The sequence below is a fragment of the Trichosurus vulpecula genome, chromosome 3 (genome assembly GCF_011100635.1).
Source record: "Trichosurus vulpecula isolate mTriVul1 chromosome 3, mTriVul1.pri, whole genome shotgun sequence".
Taxonomy (NCBI): Eukaryota; Metazoa; Chordata; class Mammalia; order Diprotodontia; family Phalangeridae; genus Trichosurus; species Trichosurus vulpecula.
Genome location: NC_050575.1, coordinates 17,794,101 through 17,811,689, shown reverse-complemented (window position 1 = coordinate 17,811,689; position 17,589 = coordinate 17,794,101). Strand labels below are relative to the sequence as shown.

At 35.3% G+C, this 17,589-nt stretch overlaps 1 protein-coding gene across 1 annotated transcript in view; it reads left to right on the top strand.

The window, feature by feature from the left end:
• CDC42BPB (CDC42 binding protein kinase beta) overlaps positions 1-17,589 on the top strand; it is a 172,787-nt gene that overhangs the window by 42,202 nt on the left and 112,996 nt on the right. The window contains exons 3-4 of the mRNA XM_036752011.1: positions 10,195-10,278; positions 13,390-13,485. Of these exons, the coding sequence (XP_036607906.1) occupies positions 10,195-10,278; positions 13,390-13,485 (180 nt within the window). The remainder of the gene's footprint in view (positions 1-10,194; positions 10,279-13,389; positions 13,486-17,589) is intronic.

Sequence of the window (17,589 nt, the reverse complement as noted above, 5' to 3'; positions counted from 1 at the left end):
TGAACTTGGAATAGGACAAGTGTAAAGGAGAGGATTAGTGTCTAAGAGAATAGACTAGCATCAAAGTAATTTTCCTGAAGGACTGGTATAAAGTACAGTGGTCCAACCTCGTCATTCTCATACTCATGAACCCCAGTGGCTCTATTACCTCTATGATCAAATACAGAATCCTGTGGTGTTCAAAGCTCTTCATGACCTTATGCTCCCTCCCCTTATCCTAGTTTTCTTACGTAGTACTCTTTGATCCAGTGACATCGGTCTCCTTGCTGTCCCATGAACAAGAATCTCATCTCTCAGCTCAGGACATTTTCTCAGGTTGCCCCACATTCATTGCCCTGTGTGTTCTCTTCCTCCTCATTTTTGCCTTCTGGCTGCTCTGGCTTTCTTTAAGTCCCAGCTAAAATCCTACCCTCTACAGGAAACCTTTCCCAATCCCCTCTTAATCCTAGTGCCTTCCCTCATTTAATTATTTCCTATTTTCCTGCATATTAACCCGTTTGTACCTTTTTGTTTGCTTATTGTCTCTTCAGTTAGATTGTGAGCTCCCTTGAGTGCAGAGACTGTCTTTTGCTTCTTTTTATATCCCTAGAGCTTAGCAACAGTGCCTGGTGCATATTAGGTATTTAATAAATGCTTATTGACTGAGGATGAACAAAACTTACATTGTGTACCACTTAGGAACAAAATGCTGACTTAAAAGAGGAGGGATGTGAAAATCAATAGAAAGTAAGTAAAGGTAGGAAAATAGAAGCCTAACAGTCATAACCTTAAATGTAAATGGGTGAAAGTACAATTCCATGAAACCAAAATAGAGGCAGAATGTGTAAGAAAATTAAACCAGCAATTTGCTGTATATAAGGTCCACATCTCAAAATATACAGAATCAATAGTAGACGCTAACTGGAGAACTCAGAGCTAAAGAACTTAGATATCTTCTGACCTGGAACACTAAATACATATTTCTCATTGCCACATGCTACCTTTCCAAAAATTTCATGTGCATGGGTAGAGAGAATTGTAAATAAATGTAAAAAAGCAGAAATACTAAATACTAAAGGCAGTCCTTTAAAGTTCATAAGAAAAAATAGTACAAAAGACAGAACTAAATGGAGACTTAATAATGACATCATGAATGATGAATGAACCAAAGAATAAATCATAAATAAAACAATCATGTAAAGGTGAAAAACAGTAAAACAACATAATAAAATTTCTGAGATACAGCTAAAGCTGTCATCAGAGGAAAAATACTATCTCTGAAAACGTAGCATTCACAATATAAAGAGCATTAATGGCATATGCCATTTTAAAAAATGAAAAGTGAAATCCAAAATAAACACAGAGGGGGAAATCTTGAAAATCAGAGAAGTAAAAGGAGGAGAAAACTACAGAAATTATATTTCTGAAAGCTGGTTTTTAAAAAAAGATTATCGGTAAACCTTTTGCTAATCAGATCTCCCTCTCTTTACCAAAAAAAGATGAAATTAGCTAAATACAAAAAGATGAAGTCCCAACAGAAGAAATTGTTGTAGAATTACTAAAATCTGCTAGCCACTGAAAATTTAAAAGAAGTGAAGGATTATTTTTATTGTTCAGTTGTGTCCAATGCTTCCTAACCCCATTTTTGGGTTTCTTGGCAAAAATATTGGAGTGTTTGCGGTTTCCTTCCTCATTTCATTTCACAGATAAGGGACTGAAGCAAAAAGGGTTAAGTGAACTGCTGGGGTCATATCACTAATAAGTGTCTGAGGCAGAATTTGAACTCGTGAAGATGAGGCTTCCTGATTCCAACCCCAGTGCTTTATCCACTGTGCTATCTACCTGTCCAAATGAAAGATTACCTACAAAGAACATAAAATACCCAAATTAATAGATCATGAACACAGCTCCATCTTAGAAAAAGAAATTAAACATGGCCACAAAGGAACTAATAGAGATAAAACTTCTCATCCTGATGGATTTATAGATTAATTCTATCAAGTGTTTCAGGAGTAATATTTATATTAACTTCATGAGTTATTCCCAAATTGAGAAGGAAAACATTCTACCAAAATTCATTCATGGGACAAATAGTGTCCTAATATATAAACTAGAGAGGGATAACAAAGAAATTGAATTCTACTTCATTATAGCTAGTGATGAATACAGTAGTTGTACTTAAAATTCTAGCATAAACAGAAAAGAGTACCTATCCAAAAAAATGATTCACTGCAAACAAGTTGGATTATACTAAGGATGGTTCAGCTTAAGGAAAACATGTAAGGTAATACATCATATTAAAAGCAAAACCACCCCTAACTCAAGGGATTGTATGAGTAGATGCAGAAAAACACTCAGAAAACCATATATATGGTAAGAACGTACGTCTTCTGCAAAAGATTTGAGGTAAAGGTGTAGAGGAGCCAATTGCTGATGATCGTGTGTCTCTAAAACCAAAAGTTAGCATCGTTTGCTAAAGAGAAAACTAGAATCTTTCCCATTGAATTTAGGAATAAAACAATACTTGACGTAGTTCTAGAAATGTTAGAAAGAACAGCAGGGTAAAAAAAAGAAGTTAATGAACCAAACATTTGGCATAGAAGAGATGAAATTCTTCTTATTTGCAGACAGTGTGATGTTCTGTTTATCAAATTCCAGAGAATAAGCAAAGAACCTAATTAAGAAATAAGTAAATTCTATAGCAGGACACAAAGTAAAGCCACAAAAAAGTGCTCAGCATGTCCGTACAGAGATTTTTAAAAATCCAAGAGCAAAGTAGGGAAATCTCATTCAAAATGCATAAGTATTTGGTAGTCGGTTGCCAAGAAACTCAAGACTTTGTTATAAAAATGTTATAAAACACTTTTTAAAGAAAATAAAGACTGACAGTTGTACAAATAGCCATTTCTCATGGGTGAACCTAACAAGTATAATCAACGTGATAGTACCTGAATTTACAGAGTTAGTCGTATCAGTTGAGTAAAAAGTCTAGAATCTCAAGGAAAGTATTGTAAAAAAAGTATCAATGAAGGGGTAATTGTACTTCTAAACCTCATAATATTATGAAGCAGTAATTGTGAAAGCCATTTTATGCTAGTTAAGAAAAGGGAAAATGGATCAGGGAAAAACACTAGATAAGTAAAACTCAGATGCAGACACAATGATCTAAGGGTTTGATAAAAAACTACTTACTGGACAAGAACTATTAGGAAAATTCAAGAGCAGTAGCCATAAAATAGACATCTTATGCCATATACCACAATAAGCTAAAGGTGGATAGAAGTTTTTTAAAGCTAAAATTAAAGGTCACACCATTAAAAAAATAGAAGAGAGTTAAATCAGAAACCTTTCACAACTAAGGCTTAGAAGAAAATTCTTAATTAAAGGCATAGAGGAAAACAAAATCATGAAATTGGAAAGCTTTTGCACAAACACAGTGTGGCTAGGATAAGATGAGTGGCTATTGATTGAAGAAAATATTTCGTTCAGTATTTCTGATATAGTTCTGGTATGCAGTATCTATAGGAAACTCAAATATGTAAGTCTAAAAGCTACTTCCCCGAGGATACATGGTGAAATGTTATAAACAAATGATTCTGGAAAAAATGGCAAAAAATCATGTGAACGATTGCTCCAAATCACTAACAATGATAAAATGCAAATCAGGGCAATTCTGAGTTTTCTCTTGTTGAAGAAATGCTGTTAATACCAATAATGTACTCTGTTTAGACACCAGCCTGCCAGAAACAGTTTTATTCACCATTAATCTACATCTAAGCTATTTCTAGCTTGGAGAAAAAGATGTCCGAACTGACATACTACCCCATGCCCTGCAACATGACTGCTCCATGCAGTTTTAGGTAACATTTATCATAATCTCAGAGGGAAAAAAAATATGTTGTCATGTAATAATACAGTTCTGGGTAATCTACTTTCCCTGAGGAATCAATGTGTTCCCTCCTGGAGATCTATATTGATAATCTAAATTAAGTAAGAGGTGGTAAGAGTCACCTGTTGAGTGAAAGAAGGTACTTCCTATGAGGTGCACCTCAGTCTAATCTCCCGTCTGGAGACTGAGAGTGGAGATTGTCCTTAGGTTAATAACCTGTTCCCTTTAGGGGTGGGAAAATGATCTTATCTTCATTGGACTTCAAAACCTTGCCTCCTCTATTGCTGGCTTCTTTTGAAACTTCCCTTCATGCCATTCCCTTTTAGTGGAATAGCCTAAGCATCTTGTGGCCTGCTCACCTTGGTATATCCTTTTATAAGGCCTTCCCATTGGGGAGTTCCTCCTGGAACCTCCATTTTTGTGGAGGAACTCAGTCCAGCCTTCCTTCCTCTGCTGATCTTGTCACTGGATTTCAAAACTCTTCACCCCATTCCCCTGTCATCCCACATTCCCCCCAGACCTCTCCCCACCCCTGTTGGGGTCTCTGTGTTGTTTTTGTTGCCCATTAGAATGTAAACTCTGGAGACTATTTGCATTTATATTTGATTAGCCAAGTATCTAGCACCATAGCAAACTCCAATGCTGGTTTCCTTCCTCCATGTCTAGACTAGAGATATTTTTTGTTGAATTTCTGGTTACCACCCTTAATTCACCTAATGAAAGACCTTTTTTTGCTTTTATCCTTTTCTGTCCTCCGCCTTTCTCAGGGGTTTCCCCAAAGATTTTGGAAAGGGCTTTTTAGTGAAAAAATATCGTTTCTTAATATTTTCGGTTTTACCAAAGCAATTTGGAATTATGCTAAAAAAAAAGTGACTAAAATGTCAATAACCTTGACTCATAGAAGTTTCTGCTTAGCATGAACTGAAAGGTAGTTAAAGATAAGAAAGAAAGATACCTGATATACCAGAATATTTATAGCATTTGACCTTGAGGATTGAGTAATATGCCCATCAATTGGATGATGGCTAAAAGAAGAGTAGAACACGACTGTAACACTGCTGGATTTTTAAAAATGAGGAATATGAAGGATTCAGAAAAATACGGGAAGTTTTATGAATTGATGAAGAGTGTGAGCAAAAAATAATATGTACACATATGTGTATATATATACACACACATATACACACACGTATAAAATTTATAACAATGTAAATGGATATAAAAATACTATGAAACCAAATGCCATGTATTTGATGAGTCTTAATGCTAGAGAACAGTTGCCAAAATGTACCTTTCTCCATTGTGAAGGTTGGGGACTGTGGATATAGAATGTTTCATCTTCTCTCAGACGTAGTTGTGTATGTTGGTTCTGCTGTTCTGCTTTTCCTGCACATTTTTCAGTCTTTGTTATATGGGAAGATATGAGAGGACCTGCAGAGATAATTTTGAAAATGCATATGATAAAGCGTCCAGAAGCATAAATAAATTTTTAAAAATGGTATTGAAATTATCCTTTCATGTCTACATATACTCTTTTAAAAAAAGTTTTGATATCTTTTGATATCTATTTCCCAATTTGTTCCTCCCAGAGGGCTGACCCTTACAACAAAGAATAAAATGGGAAAAAAAAAAGGCAGGCAAAAAAAACAAAAAAAAAAACCCCATCAATTCAACAAAATTCACCAACACGGTTAACAAAGTATAACATCATATACAGTGTTTTATACCTCAAAGAATGAAACGAGGTACATTTTCCTGTCTGTTCTTTGGGGCTCAGCTTGATCATAACTTTAAAACATTTAGTTTCATTTGTTGTTTTGTTTTTTCTATTTAGATTTATGTTGTTATAATTATGTATATTGTTTCCTTGTTCCACTTATTTTACTTTGTATCAGTTTATGTAAGTCATCTTATGGTTCTCTGCATTTTTCATATTCTCCATTACACTCACAGACCAATTAATTAATTAGTCATTTCCCAGTCAGTCACCATCTACTTTGTTTCCAGTTCTTTGCTACTACAAATAGTACTGCTATTTTGGTTTATATAGGACCTTTTAAATCATTGACCTCCAAGATTTACCTGCTTAGCAGTGGGATTTCTGGGTCAAAGGGTATCAGAGTTTAGTTAATTTCTCAGCATAATTTCAAATTCCTTTCTAGAATGGTTGGATTAATTCACTGCTTCACCAATAGTTTATTAGTGTGCCTGATTTTTCCCACCACCCCTCCAACATGTACTATTTATCATCTGTTCCCATTAGCTTGGGATATGAGGTGAAACTTAGAGTTGTCTTAATGTGTATTTCTCTTCCTAGTGATTTGGAGTAGTCCTTCATATAGTTGTTAATAGTTTGCAGTTCTTTTGAGAGCTGTTCATATCCTTTGGGGAATGATGTGTAGACTTGTTTGAACTCCTGTCATATATATTATATTTGTCTTCATTCCCTATATATCTTACATATCACACCTTTGTCAGACAATTTACTGTTGCTTTAAATAACAGCTTGTATAATAGTGCTTTTATATACATCGTTTCATTCTGTGATATAAATAGTATGCGTGTCATTATTCCCATTTTACAGTTAAGTAGATTGACCCTCAGAGAGCTCAGGACTTAAACCGAGGTCTTCCAGGTTTAATGTCTTTTCTCTTTGCGGTGCTGCTTCTCAAAGGAAAACTGCTTTTCTGTACTAAATGTGAGGTAGCTGTCCAAATTTCATTTGGCATTGAAACTTCGTTTTTCATTGTGATCTCTCCAACTTGACTTACTAGCTAAAAGCACCCCAATTGCTAATGTCAGTTCACTGTTAGTATAATTTAAAAAGAAAATAGTATAAGAAAATATTAGTATTTCCTTTACTTCTCTTACAAAAAAATTATTAATTGAATATAATCTCATAGATGTATCTGGGTGCCTAAATGCCATAGGATATTAAAGTCTTTTCAAAACTGGACCTTGCTCAAATTCTAGGCTCAATGTCACAGAGAATATATAAGTATCTTTTAAAAACCACAACACTCTATGTAAGTGTGAACTATCATTATACTGGCCCATACCTTTCGTCCTCTTACCCTTCTTCCAGTACCACCCCCATGAGTCTAAATTGCACTATAAGTATAAATTTTAGAGTCTGGGCAAGAGAGTATAGTTAGTTCATGTCTTTTATTGTCGTTTCCTGATAGGTTAGCTTCTAGGATTGTAATGGAATGAACATGATTTTAGCTTGTCGTGTGGTGAGCCCAAATTTACTGATCTTAGTTAAATCTAGTCTGTCACGTGGGCCTATCTCAGGTCAGATCTGAATTGATATGGGCTAAAACAGAGTGGAAAACTTTCTCCCTCAAGGGTTACTGACTTATGGGGGGAAAAAGCAGACGTATATATAGATAAAAAAGAAACTGAATTTAATGGATTTTTTTTTTCAAAAAGAAACATGAATCATCTTATTTTAAAGTATGAACAGGGAATGTTAAGAATAAAGATAATAAGGGAACAAGAGGAAAATAGCCTCTCAGATGGAAGAGGAGGGCAAGAAAGATTTTTTTTAAAGAGGGAAAATTTTTTTTCTTACGATGTAAGTTCATATTTCTGACAAATCTGACTGTCCTTAAGTTTCAGTTTCTTTTCCTAAAACCTCACTACTACACACCCTTGCCTTTCCAAGAAAATCCTGGTCCCTTCTTTGGTACCAACATCTTTCCTCTTTCTCCTTAGGTTCAACTTTGTTTCCCACAACTAAATAGTCCCTAACTTATAGATAATGGCTCATCACCAAAGCCAGGATCTAAAATATGACATTTGACTGCACCTTATCTTTGTGTATAGATTACTCTGATTTGTCATATGTTTTGTATGTAGACAGATATCTTCATGTGTCTATAATGTATATGTTTATACATGTTTAGTGCTCATTTATGTTAACAGGATATGAACATATGGAACTCAGTAACCCAAAAGGTTGTACAGCAAAAAACACCAAATAACTTTAAGAATAGTTTTGTTAATTTGTAGATAATAGCTGCAGTATCATTATAGGGAAAGTCAAAATGTTTAGGGCTTTGAAGACAGAGTCATTGAGAGCTCCTATCAGACTCTTTCCTAGGTGCTTGTTTCTTCTACAAGTCATGGACTTCCAGGCTATATAATGAAGGTAGTTGTAAAGAGGGGAAGCTTTTGCTAAACTTATTTTGGGGCCCACAATTTTAACCCTGTTTATTACCAGAAACAGAATAACGAGACAAATGGGCCAGTTCCCCGACTTAGTCTGGAATTTTAAAAAATGCCTTTTTTAAAAGTCTAAATTTGTTAAAATATCTTAATATTGCCAGTCAGTAATTCCTAGAAGTGTTTTCATTTTTAATCCTTCAATTCTAGAAGTTTAACTTTGAAAGATGTAGGACTTTGAAATATTTTAGGATCACTGTTTCCAGAGAAGAGAGCCATAATTGTACCAGCAGATAGTTACCCCAACTTACTAATTATTCGTGCTAACATGCCAGTAATCATATATGTGTTCAATATTTATACTATAAAAATTAAAAGAATTAATTTGTAAAAATAGGTGTTGGGGGTGAAGGGTATATGTAATAAGTTTTTAAAGCAAATCAATTCAGAGATAGTCAAAAAAGGCTTTCTAGTTTCTTCCCTGAAAAAGAAGTTTGGAATCAGTGGGGCTTACAGTTAAAACATTTTGAGAGGAAATTATAAAATTAATGATCTGAGAAACATTTTTTCTTGATCTTTTTGGAACTCCTTTAAAACATTTGATTTCATAACATTCTATTTTTGAACATTAGCTAGGTGATACAGTAGATAGAGTGCAGGGCCCGCAGTCAGGAAGACTTATCGTTCTGAGTTCAAATCTGGCTTCAGACACTTACTAGCTGTGTGACCCTGTGCAAGTCACTTAATCGCGTTTGCCTCAGTTTCTTCATCTATAAAATGAGCTGGAGAAGGAAATGGCAGACACTCCAGTGTCTTTGCCAAGAAAACCGCAGATGGGATCACAAAGAGTCTACATGACTGAAACAACTGAACAGTAACAGCAGTTATTTTTTAAGTACGTAGGATCTTATTTCTTTCCATTTTCTGAAATTGGAGGTAAGGGGGTCCTCAGGATCGTATTGTTTGCAAATCAATTCTAAGTATAGTTTTCATTTATTTAGGACTTACAAATAAAAAATTCTATCATGATTTACAACATCTTTATTTTTACTGAAGTGTTTAATTTGTGGGCTGATAAACATTCTTTCACTTTGAAACGTGTGACTGGGTTCTGAATTAAGTTCTTTGGCAGAGGAGATGCTGGATATAAATGATATAAATGCCCAAAAATGTTTTTCTAGAAATTGTCTATTTTGTAAGTTATTATAGAATGTAGAGATGTGGTTCATTAAACAGAGTATCTAACTGTGGATTTCAATTCTCCACTCATTAGATAACACGTACCTCTTTTATGTGCTGCTAATTATTTTATGTGGATAGGAAATTTTTTCCCCCATATGTTATGTCAGGGTCATTGTGAATGTTGTATGTGGAAATGGTGTGTGGTGATCAAGCGTGATGTATTCAGTATATTTTTTTTTCTTGAAAAGTGATTGACTATAATTCCTGTAATTCATAAGTTACAGTGTTTGGATAGTAAACTATAGATATGTTGTAATAATGCCTTGTTTTTCTACAAGAGGTCCAAGAACCAAGAAAGAAAAGGAAAAAAATTCAGTCTCCAAGAACTTAGCCAAAAAAAAAAAACAAAAACAAACCCAAAAACCCCAGATCTTAGAAAATACATCTACTTCTAATTCCTAGATTGTGTGTTCAGAACCTTTTTATTCTTACTTTGCCCATAACTGCAGTGGTCTTAGTTATTTTATTTCTATACCCATATCAGATAAAAATAAAAGCAATTCAAAAAGTTAAGGGGCTGCAAAAGGCTGACCTGACATTGAAGAAGACAAACACTTTAAAACAGCCATGATAACTTCCAAAGCACAGCATTCTGAGGTCTTTTGGTATAAAGGGAAACAGTTCCATGTATATACATAGGCTTTGAGAACATCACTGTATATTTTATTGTAGCTTAGTGTAATGATTGATAAAGTCATGGTAAGCTCAGTGTACTCTGAGAAGTCAGGAAAGTATTTTATCTATTTTTAAAAAGAATTTTCTGTTCAAAATTGATAAAAATAAGACCTTCAGCTCTCTAGGATAATTTATTCCCCAAGAATTCAGGAAAATCAAAGTTTCACTTTCCTTATAATAGAACATTCATACCTCTAATTCCCTCTTAAATCCACTTTTGTTAACTGACATTGATCTTCCAGGTTGCTGTGGTTAAAATGAAGAATACTGAACGCATTTATGCAATGAAGATTCTAAATAAATGGGAAATGCTGAAAAGAGCAGAGGTAAGAATCACATGGCCAACACAAATAGGGTTGTGAATGTGGCATTTGAGAATATCAAAGTGACGCTCTTTGGGATTTAACCATACACATGGTGCTTTTGGAAAGGGAAAGAGGAATTCTGCCCTTTGGGGATCTTTTATTCTCATCTTTATTGTGTATTCATCTATCAAATAGTCTGGCCTACATTTTACTTTGAATTATAGGCCAGATTTGAGATTACTGTAAAGACAAGTTAAAATTTCATGGAAGCTTCAGATTTTTATTACATTCCTAGCTCATAAGCAAAATAAATTAATGAACATGGAAGCCAGGACTTGAATTTGAAAGCCACATACATAAGGAAAATTCTCTTGTTTTTTCTGCATATTGCAACATCATTAGTTTACAGTTGGATTTATGTCCTATCAATCTTAGAGTCAATTTTGAAGGAAATAATTCAAATTCTAAATAAAAATACATAGGAAACCTCACTGCTGCTCAGCAAACCCTTTTATTTATCTTGTGTTTATTCCATATCATAGTTCTGACAGTGCCTGAGCTAAACCTTTTCTGCATTCCTTAAGTCATCCGTTCTACCCTTGCTTCCCCAATACTTAGAAGATCCCTTCACCCCCTACTATACTGAAAAGAGATCTCAACTTCAATCTCCATGTGGACCAAACTTCACTTTAATTGTCTCTCTCCAAAGCTGTTACTATTCCTAATTTAATGATTCCTTCTAGTTGCAGTACTGTTCACCAGTCTCCACTGTTTCAAACCTCATTGTTACCTTGAAGCCTGTTGTTTCCAGGTTCAGTGTACCTTTTCCAAGAAGCCTTCTCTGATCCCTGCACCTTAAAATGGTTTCTTTTTTCCTCAAATATCTCAGTTCTTCATACTTACCTCATCTTCTATTCTGTTATAGTTATATACATCCTCCTCCCCCCATTAGATTATAATAAGAGTAATATATATTCATAGAGACTCTAAGACTTTCAAGGTACTGTCCCCACCACGGCCTGCTGTAATAAGTAGTACAAATCCATTTTATAAATGACTCAGTGAGGTTAAATGTGGGAACTAGAATTTGAACCCTGATCTTTCCTCTCTCCCAGATTAGCATTCTTTCTATTATACTATGTTATTTCTTGAAAGTAGTACCTATATCATGTCTAGTTTTGTAGCCCTGGTACTTTGCACATTTTAGATCTCTAATAAATTCTAATTGTGATGACAGCTTCTCTGTCCTTTACTTTCCACTAGAATGCTTGCTGTTCCTTGAGCATGATGTACCATCTCCTGGCTCTTTGCCTCTAGACTTTCTGAGCCCCATGCCTAGAATTCTCTGTCCCCCCAACTATGCCACTTAAGTTCTCTCACTTCTTTGAAGATTCAGGTCATATTTCACCTTTGGAAGAAAACGTTTCCTGGGCTCCGCATTAGGTAGTACCTTGCCTCTTGAGGTTATTTCTTCCCAGTTGTAGCTAATGAGGACTCAGAAAAGAAAGTTTTTTTTTTTTTTTTTAACGGGCACTGTCAAATGGTTCAAAATCAGAAACATACACTTTTGTAAATAGAAGCAGCATAAAAGCAAATGCATTGCTCTCTGCTTTTGTCACCATGCCCTAAGGACCATGGGACCTTTCCATCTGATTTGCAGCTGAAGCTTAAATGTGTTGTCTTTCACCTTTTGACTTCGAGCTCCTTGAGAAGAGATTACTTTCTTTTTCTGTTTGTTTCACCAGTGTTTTGCACATAGTGAAGGCTTAATAAATGCCTTTTATTGGTTTTTTTATTTTCTTGGTTGCCTTGAAGAGATTAGTAATACTTCTTTTTGAGAATTTTCTTCTCATGCCTTTGGTATCACCCCTCTAGAGTGAATCTCTCAACATCCCAATTATCTGTGCTTTGTCTAGTCTTATTTTTTCACATTATTGTTCCATATAGTGTAATTTCTACCTCCTCTATACAGACACCTGGGATAACAATGTTAAGAGTACATATGGTAACTCCACTTTTCCTTGTTAGCAAACAGTATTTTAAAAAGTGTTTATAGATCTTTTCCATCTTTCATGTGTATGTTATTCTCTCAATTTTATTCTTAAATGCCCAGATTACTTTGTTTAGTTTGGCCTCTTGCCAGGTTTTCTTTAGGTTAGTTTTATCCCTTTGCTATTTTCCTTCCCTATAAAGTTTTACAAATAAGTTTATATTCTGAATTAGTATTTCCATTGGCTATCTTGTGTCTCTTACATTAAGTGCTTGCTGACTAAGGCAGTTTTTAGGTTCTTTTGGCTTCCTTATTGTGGTAGTTGATTTTTATTGCTTAAATTTCCATGCAAAATTATTAATAGCTGTCAATATCCTTTCCTTCATCACATTCCCAGTTTTCAGCATCATTAACTTGTTAAAGGTATGTCAGCTTAAATTTTCTCTTTTTCTTAGATAGCACTAGCTTTTTAAGGCTATAATTGTCATATTGTTTACTTAAAGCTCACTAAAATCCCCAGATCTTTTTTCACGTGGACTGTAGTCTGACCATACCTAACACATCTTGTACTTGTGAAATGGCGTTTTTTTAAACTTGTGTAGAACTTTTTATTTTATACCATTAAATTTTATCTTAACTAGATTTTTCCCATTGCGTAGCCTATGAAGTTTGTTTATCATCTTTACTCTGTATTCTAGTATGTAAGCTTTCCTTTTCAGCTCCATGTCACCAGACTTTGACAAGCCTGTGTGCTAAGGTGGTTGTCTAGTGGTCTGTTTCATGGATCTTTCTGTGGATTTGTACTCTTTAAAATTGTTATCAGTGACATGGAAGACAGACAAGACAAGAAGTTTTATGGCAGTCAGGGGAAAAAAAGAAACCAAAGGTTTCTTCAAGGTCTCAAGCCTGTAACTGAGAGAGTGGTGATGTTTGAGAAATAAAGATGAGGTTTATGGGTTACATTTGAAAAAAATCACATATATTGTAACATCGTATATAAAGCAGTTCTTGATCGTATCCCTCAAAACTTCTTTTGTGAATAATTTCTATTGCATTTAGGATAAACTCCATCCTCATACATATTATAGGTTGATTTTTTTTTTAGGCTTCATGATACTCAATTTTCTTTTCCTTATTTGCAGACTGCCTGTTTCAGAGAAGAGAGAGATGTATTGGTGAACGGTGATTGTCAGTGGATCACAACCTTACATTATGCCTTTCAAGATGAAAACTACTTGGTAGGTTTGGAAAACCAATAAATAGCAAACTCTAGTCTCTTTTTTTAATATTTAATTTATTTTCAGTCTTCAGCATTCACTTCCATAAGTTTTAAATTTCACCTCCCTCAATGCCTCCTCCCTCTCCAAGACAGTATGCAATCCAATATGGGCTCTACGCATACATTCCCACTAAACACATTTTCTTTTTTTTTTTTTTTTTTAATTTTTTTTTTCCTTTATTTATTTTTAGTTTACCACACACGGTTCTACATAGTTTTGAGTTCCAGTTTTTCTCCCCTACCTCCCCCCTCCCTCCCCAAGACGGCATGAAGTCTCATATAACTGTCATGTATAACTTCGCATTGAATTAATTTATGCTCTATTCAAGTCGTGGAGAAGAATTTTGACCAATGGAATGAATCATAAGAAAGAAGAAACAGAACCAAAAAAAAAAAAAACAACAAAAAAAAAAACCCCAAAACCAAAAACAAAAGAGAAGCAGAAAAGGCGAGCATGTAGTGTGCCTCAGTCTGTATTCAAACTTCACAGTTCTTTCTCTGAATGAAGATAGCATTCTCCATCGTGAGTCCCCTGGATTTGTCCTTGCCCCTTTAGGTTGCTGAGAGAAGCGCAGTATGTCAGGGTTGGTCCTCACGGAATCCACATATCTGTGGCTGTGCACAACGTTCTCCTGGCTCTGCTCCGCTCACTCAGCATTATGTCGTGTAGGTTTTTCCAGGTTGTTATGAAGTCTGCATCATCCCCATTTCTTATGGCACAATAGTATTCCATCACCTTCATATACCACAGCTTGTTCAGCCATTCCCCAATTGATGGGCATCCCTTTGCTTTCCAATTCTTGGCTACCACAAAGAGAGCTGCTATAAATATTCTTGTACATATGGGTCCTTTTCCCGCTTGCGTGATTTCTTTGGGATACAACCCTAGAAGTGGTATTACTGGGTCAAAGGGTATGAACATTTCTATAGCCCTTTGGGCATAGTTCCACACCACCCTCCAAAATGGCTGGATCAGCTCGCAACTCCACCAGCAATGCAACAATGTTCCAATTTCCCCACATCCTTTCCAGCATTTATCATTCTCCTGATTTGTTATTTTAGCCAATCTGACAGGAGAGATGTGGTATCTAAGAGTTGTTTTGATTTGCATTTCTCTAATCAGCAGCGATCCAGAGCATTTTTCCATATGCCTGTAGATAGCTTTAATTTCTTCCTCTGAAAACTGCCTGTTCATATCCTTTGACCATTTCTCAATTGGGGAATGGCTTGTATTCCTATATATTTGGCTTAGCTCCCTGTATATTTTAGAAATGAGGCCTTTATCAGAGATACTAGTTGCAAAGATTTTCTCCCAATTTTCTGCTTCCCTCCTAATTCTTGTTGCATTGGCTTTTTTTGTACAAAAACATTTCAATTTGACATAATCAAAATTATCCATTTTGCATTTTGTAATGCTCTCTATCTCTTGTTGGGTCATGAATTCTTTACTTTTCCACAAATCTGATAAGTAAACTATTCCTTGCTTTCCCAAATTACTTAGAGTATCAACTTTTACTCCTAAATCATGAACCCATTTTGACTTTATTTTGGTATATGGTGTAAGATATTGGTCTATGCCCAGTTTTTGCCCTACCATTTTCCAATTTTCCCAACAGTTTTTGTGAAATAGTGAATTATTAGCCCAGAAACTGGCTTCTTTGGGTTTATCAAAGAGTAGATTGCTAAACTTGTTGATTTCACCTACTTGTGTACCTATCCTATACCACTGATCCACACCCCTGTTTCTTAACCAGTACCAGGCAGTTTTGATGACTGCTGCTGTGTAGTACAGTTTAATATCTGGTGTGGCTAAACCACCATCCCTAGCATGTCTTTTCATTAATATCCTAGATACTCTAGACCTCTTGTTTTTCCAAATGAATTTTGTTATTATTTTGTCCAGCTCAGCAAAAAAAAATTTTGGTAGTTCGATTGGTATGGCACTGAATAGATAGATTAATTTAGGTAGAATTGTCATTTTTATTATATTAGCTCGGCCTAACCATGAGCAACTGATATTTCTCCATTTATTTAGATCTGATTTTATTCGCGTGAAAAGTGTTTCATAGTTATGTTCATATAGGCCCTGGGTTTGTCTTGGCAAATAGACTCCCAAATATTTTATAGTGCCTTCAGTAACTTTGAATGGAATTTCTCTTTCTATCTCTTGCTGTTGGGCTTTGTCAGTAATGTATAGGAATGCTGAGGATTTATGTGGGTTTATTTTATATCCTGCAACTTTGCTAAAGTTGTTTATTATTTCAAGTAGTTTTTTACTTGATTCTCTAGGATTCTCTAGATAAATCATCATATCATCTGCAAAAAGTGATAATTTAGTTTCTTCTTTTCCTATTCTAATTCCTTCAATTTCTTTTTCTTCTCTTATTGCTACAGCTAATGTTTCTAGAACCAAATTGAATAATAACTAAACACATTTTCACATTAGTCATGTTGCATAGAAGAATTACAATGAATGGGAGAAACCATGAGAAAGGAAACAATACAAAACGAAAGAGGAGAGTTTGCTTCGCTCTGCATTCTGACTCCATAGTTCTTTCTCTGGATGTGGATGGCATTTTCCATCATGAGTCCTTTTGAAAAGTTTTAGGTCTGCATTGCTGAGAAGGGCTAAGTCTATCAAAAATCAGTCCTGGCACACCATGACTGTTACTGTGTACCATGTTCTTCTGGTTCTGCTCTTCACTCAGCATCAGTTCATGTAAGTCTTTTCAAGTTTTCCTGAGGTCCACCTGCTCATTATTTCTTATAGCACAATAGTGTTCCATTACATTCATATACCACAACTTGTTCAGCCATTCAGCAATTGATGAGCATCCCCATAGTTCCCACTTCTTGGCCACCACAAAAAGAGCTGCTGTAAATATTTTTGTACATGTGGGTCCTTTTCCTATTTTTATGATCTCTTTGGGATATAGCCCTAGAAGTGGTATTGCTGGGTTCAAAGGGTATGCACGTTTTTATAGCCCTTTGGGCATAGTTCCAAATTGCTCTCCAGCATGGTTGGATCAGCTCACAGCTCCACCAACAATGAATTAGTGTTCCAACTTTCCCATATCCTCTCCAACATTTATCGTTTTCCTCTCTTGTCATGTTAGCCAATCTTATAGGTGTGAGGTGGTAGCTCAGAGTTGTTTGGATTTGTATCTCTCTAATCAGTAGTGATTTAGAGCATAGCTTTGATTTCTTCCTCTGAAAACTGCCTGTTCATATCCTTTGACCATTTATCAGTTGGGGAATGGCTTGTATTCTTGTAAATTTGACTCAGTTCTCTCTATATTTTAGAAATGAGGCCTTTATGAGAGACACTAGTTGTAAAAATTCTCTCCCAGTTTTCTGCTTCCCTCCTAATCTTGGTGGCATAAACTCTGTCTTTAGATAGTATTTCTTTTAGTTTTCTTGGTTCCTTTCTATAACTACTAAGAAAATAATCTAGTTTTAATGAGATAATTGGGAGACAATATAAATGTAAACTTAACTGAAAATAGGATTGCGTTGTTTATTTTAATTTAACAAGGTGACAGTATTTTATTATCTTGGAATTTCCAGGAATTGTATTCATCTGTATTTAGACATTATGCATTGACTTCAGGGCAACTAGAAGGCACAGTTGATAGAGCACTGGGCTTAGAATCACAATGACTCCTCTTCATGAGTTCAAATACTGCCTCGGACACTTACGGGCTGTGTGACCCTGGGCAAGTCACTTCACCCTGTTTGCCTCAGTTCCTCATCTGTAAATGAGCTGGAGAAGGAAATGGCAAATGACCCCAGTATCTGTGCCAAGAAAACCCCAAATGGGGTCACAAAGAGTCAGACCCTACTGAAACGGCTGAACAACAGAATATTGACTTCAGTATTTTAAAATATTTTCTATCTTTACAAATGAATTATACATGTGAGCTGGTGGCTACTTTGAGAGAATTTTATCATTTTACGATACCTGCCATTTTTAGATTTCAGAACTTATTTAGGCTTAATTCATAAGTCCTGTTGTCCACATTTGTTGTAGAAGCTCTTTGTACTAGGTTTGCATTCCTCCCTT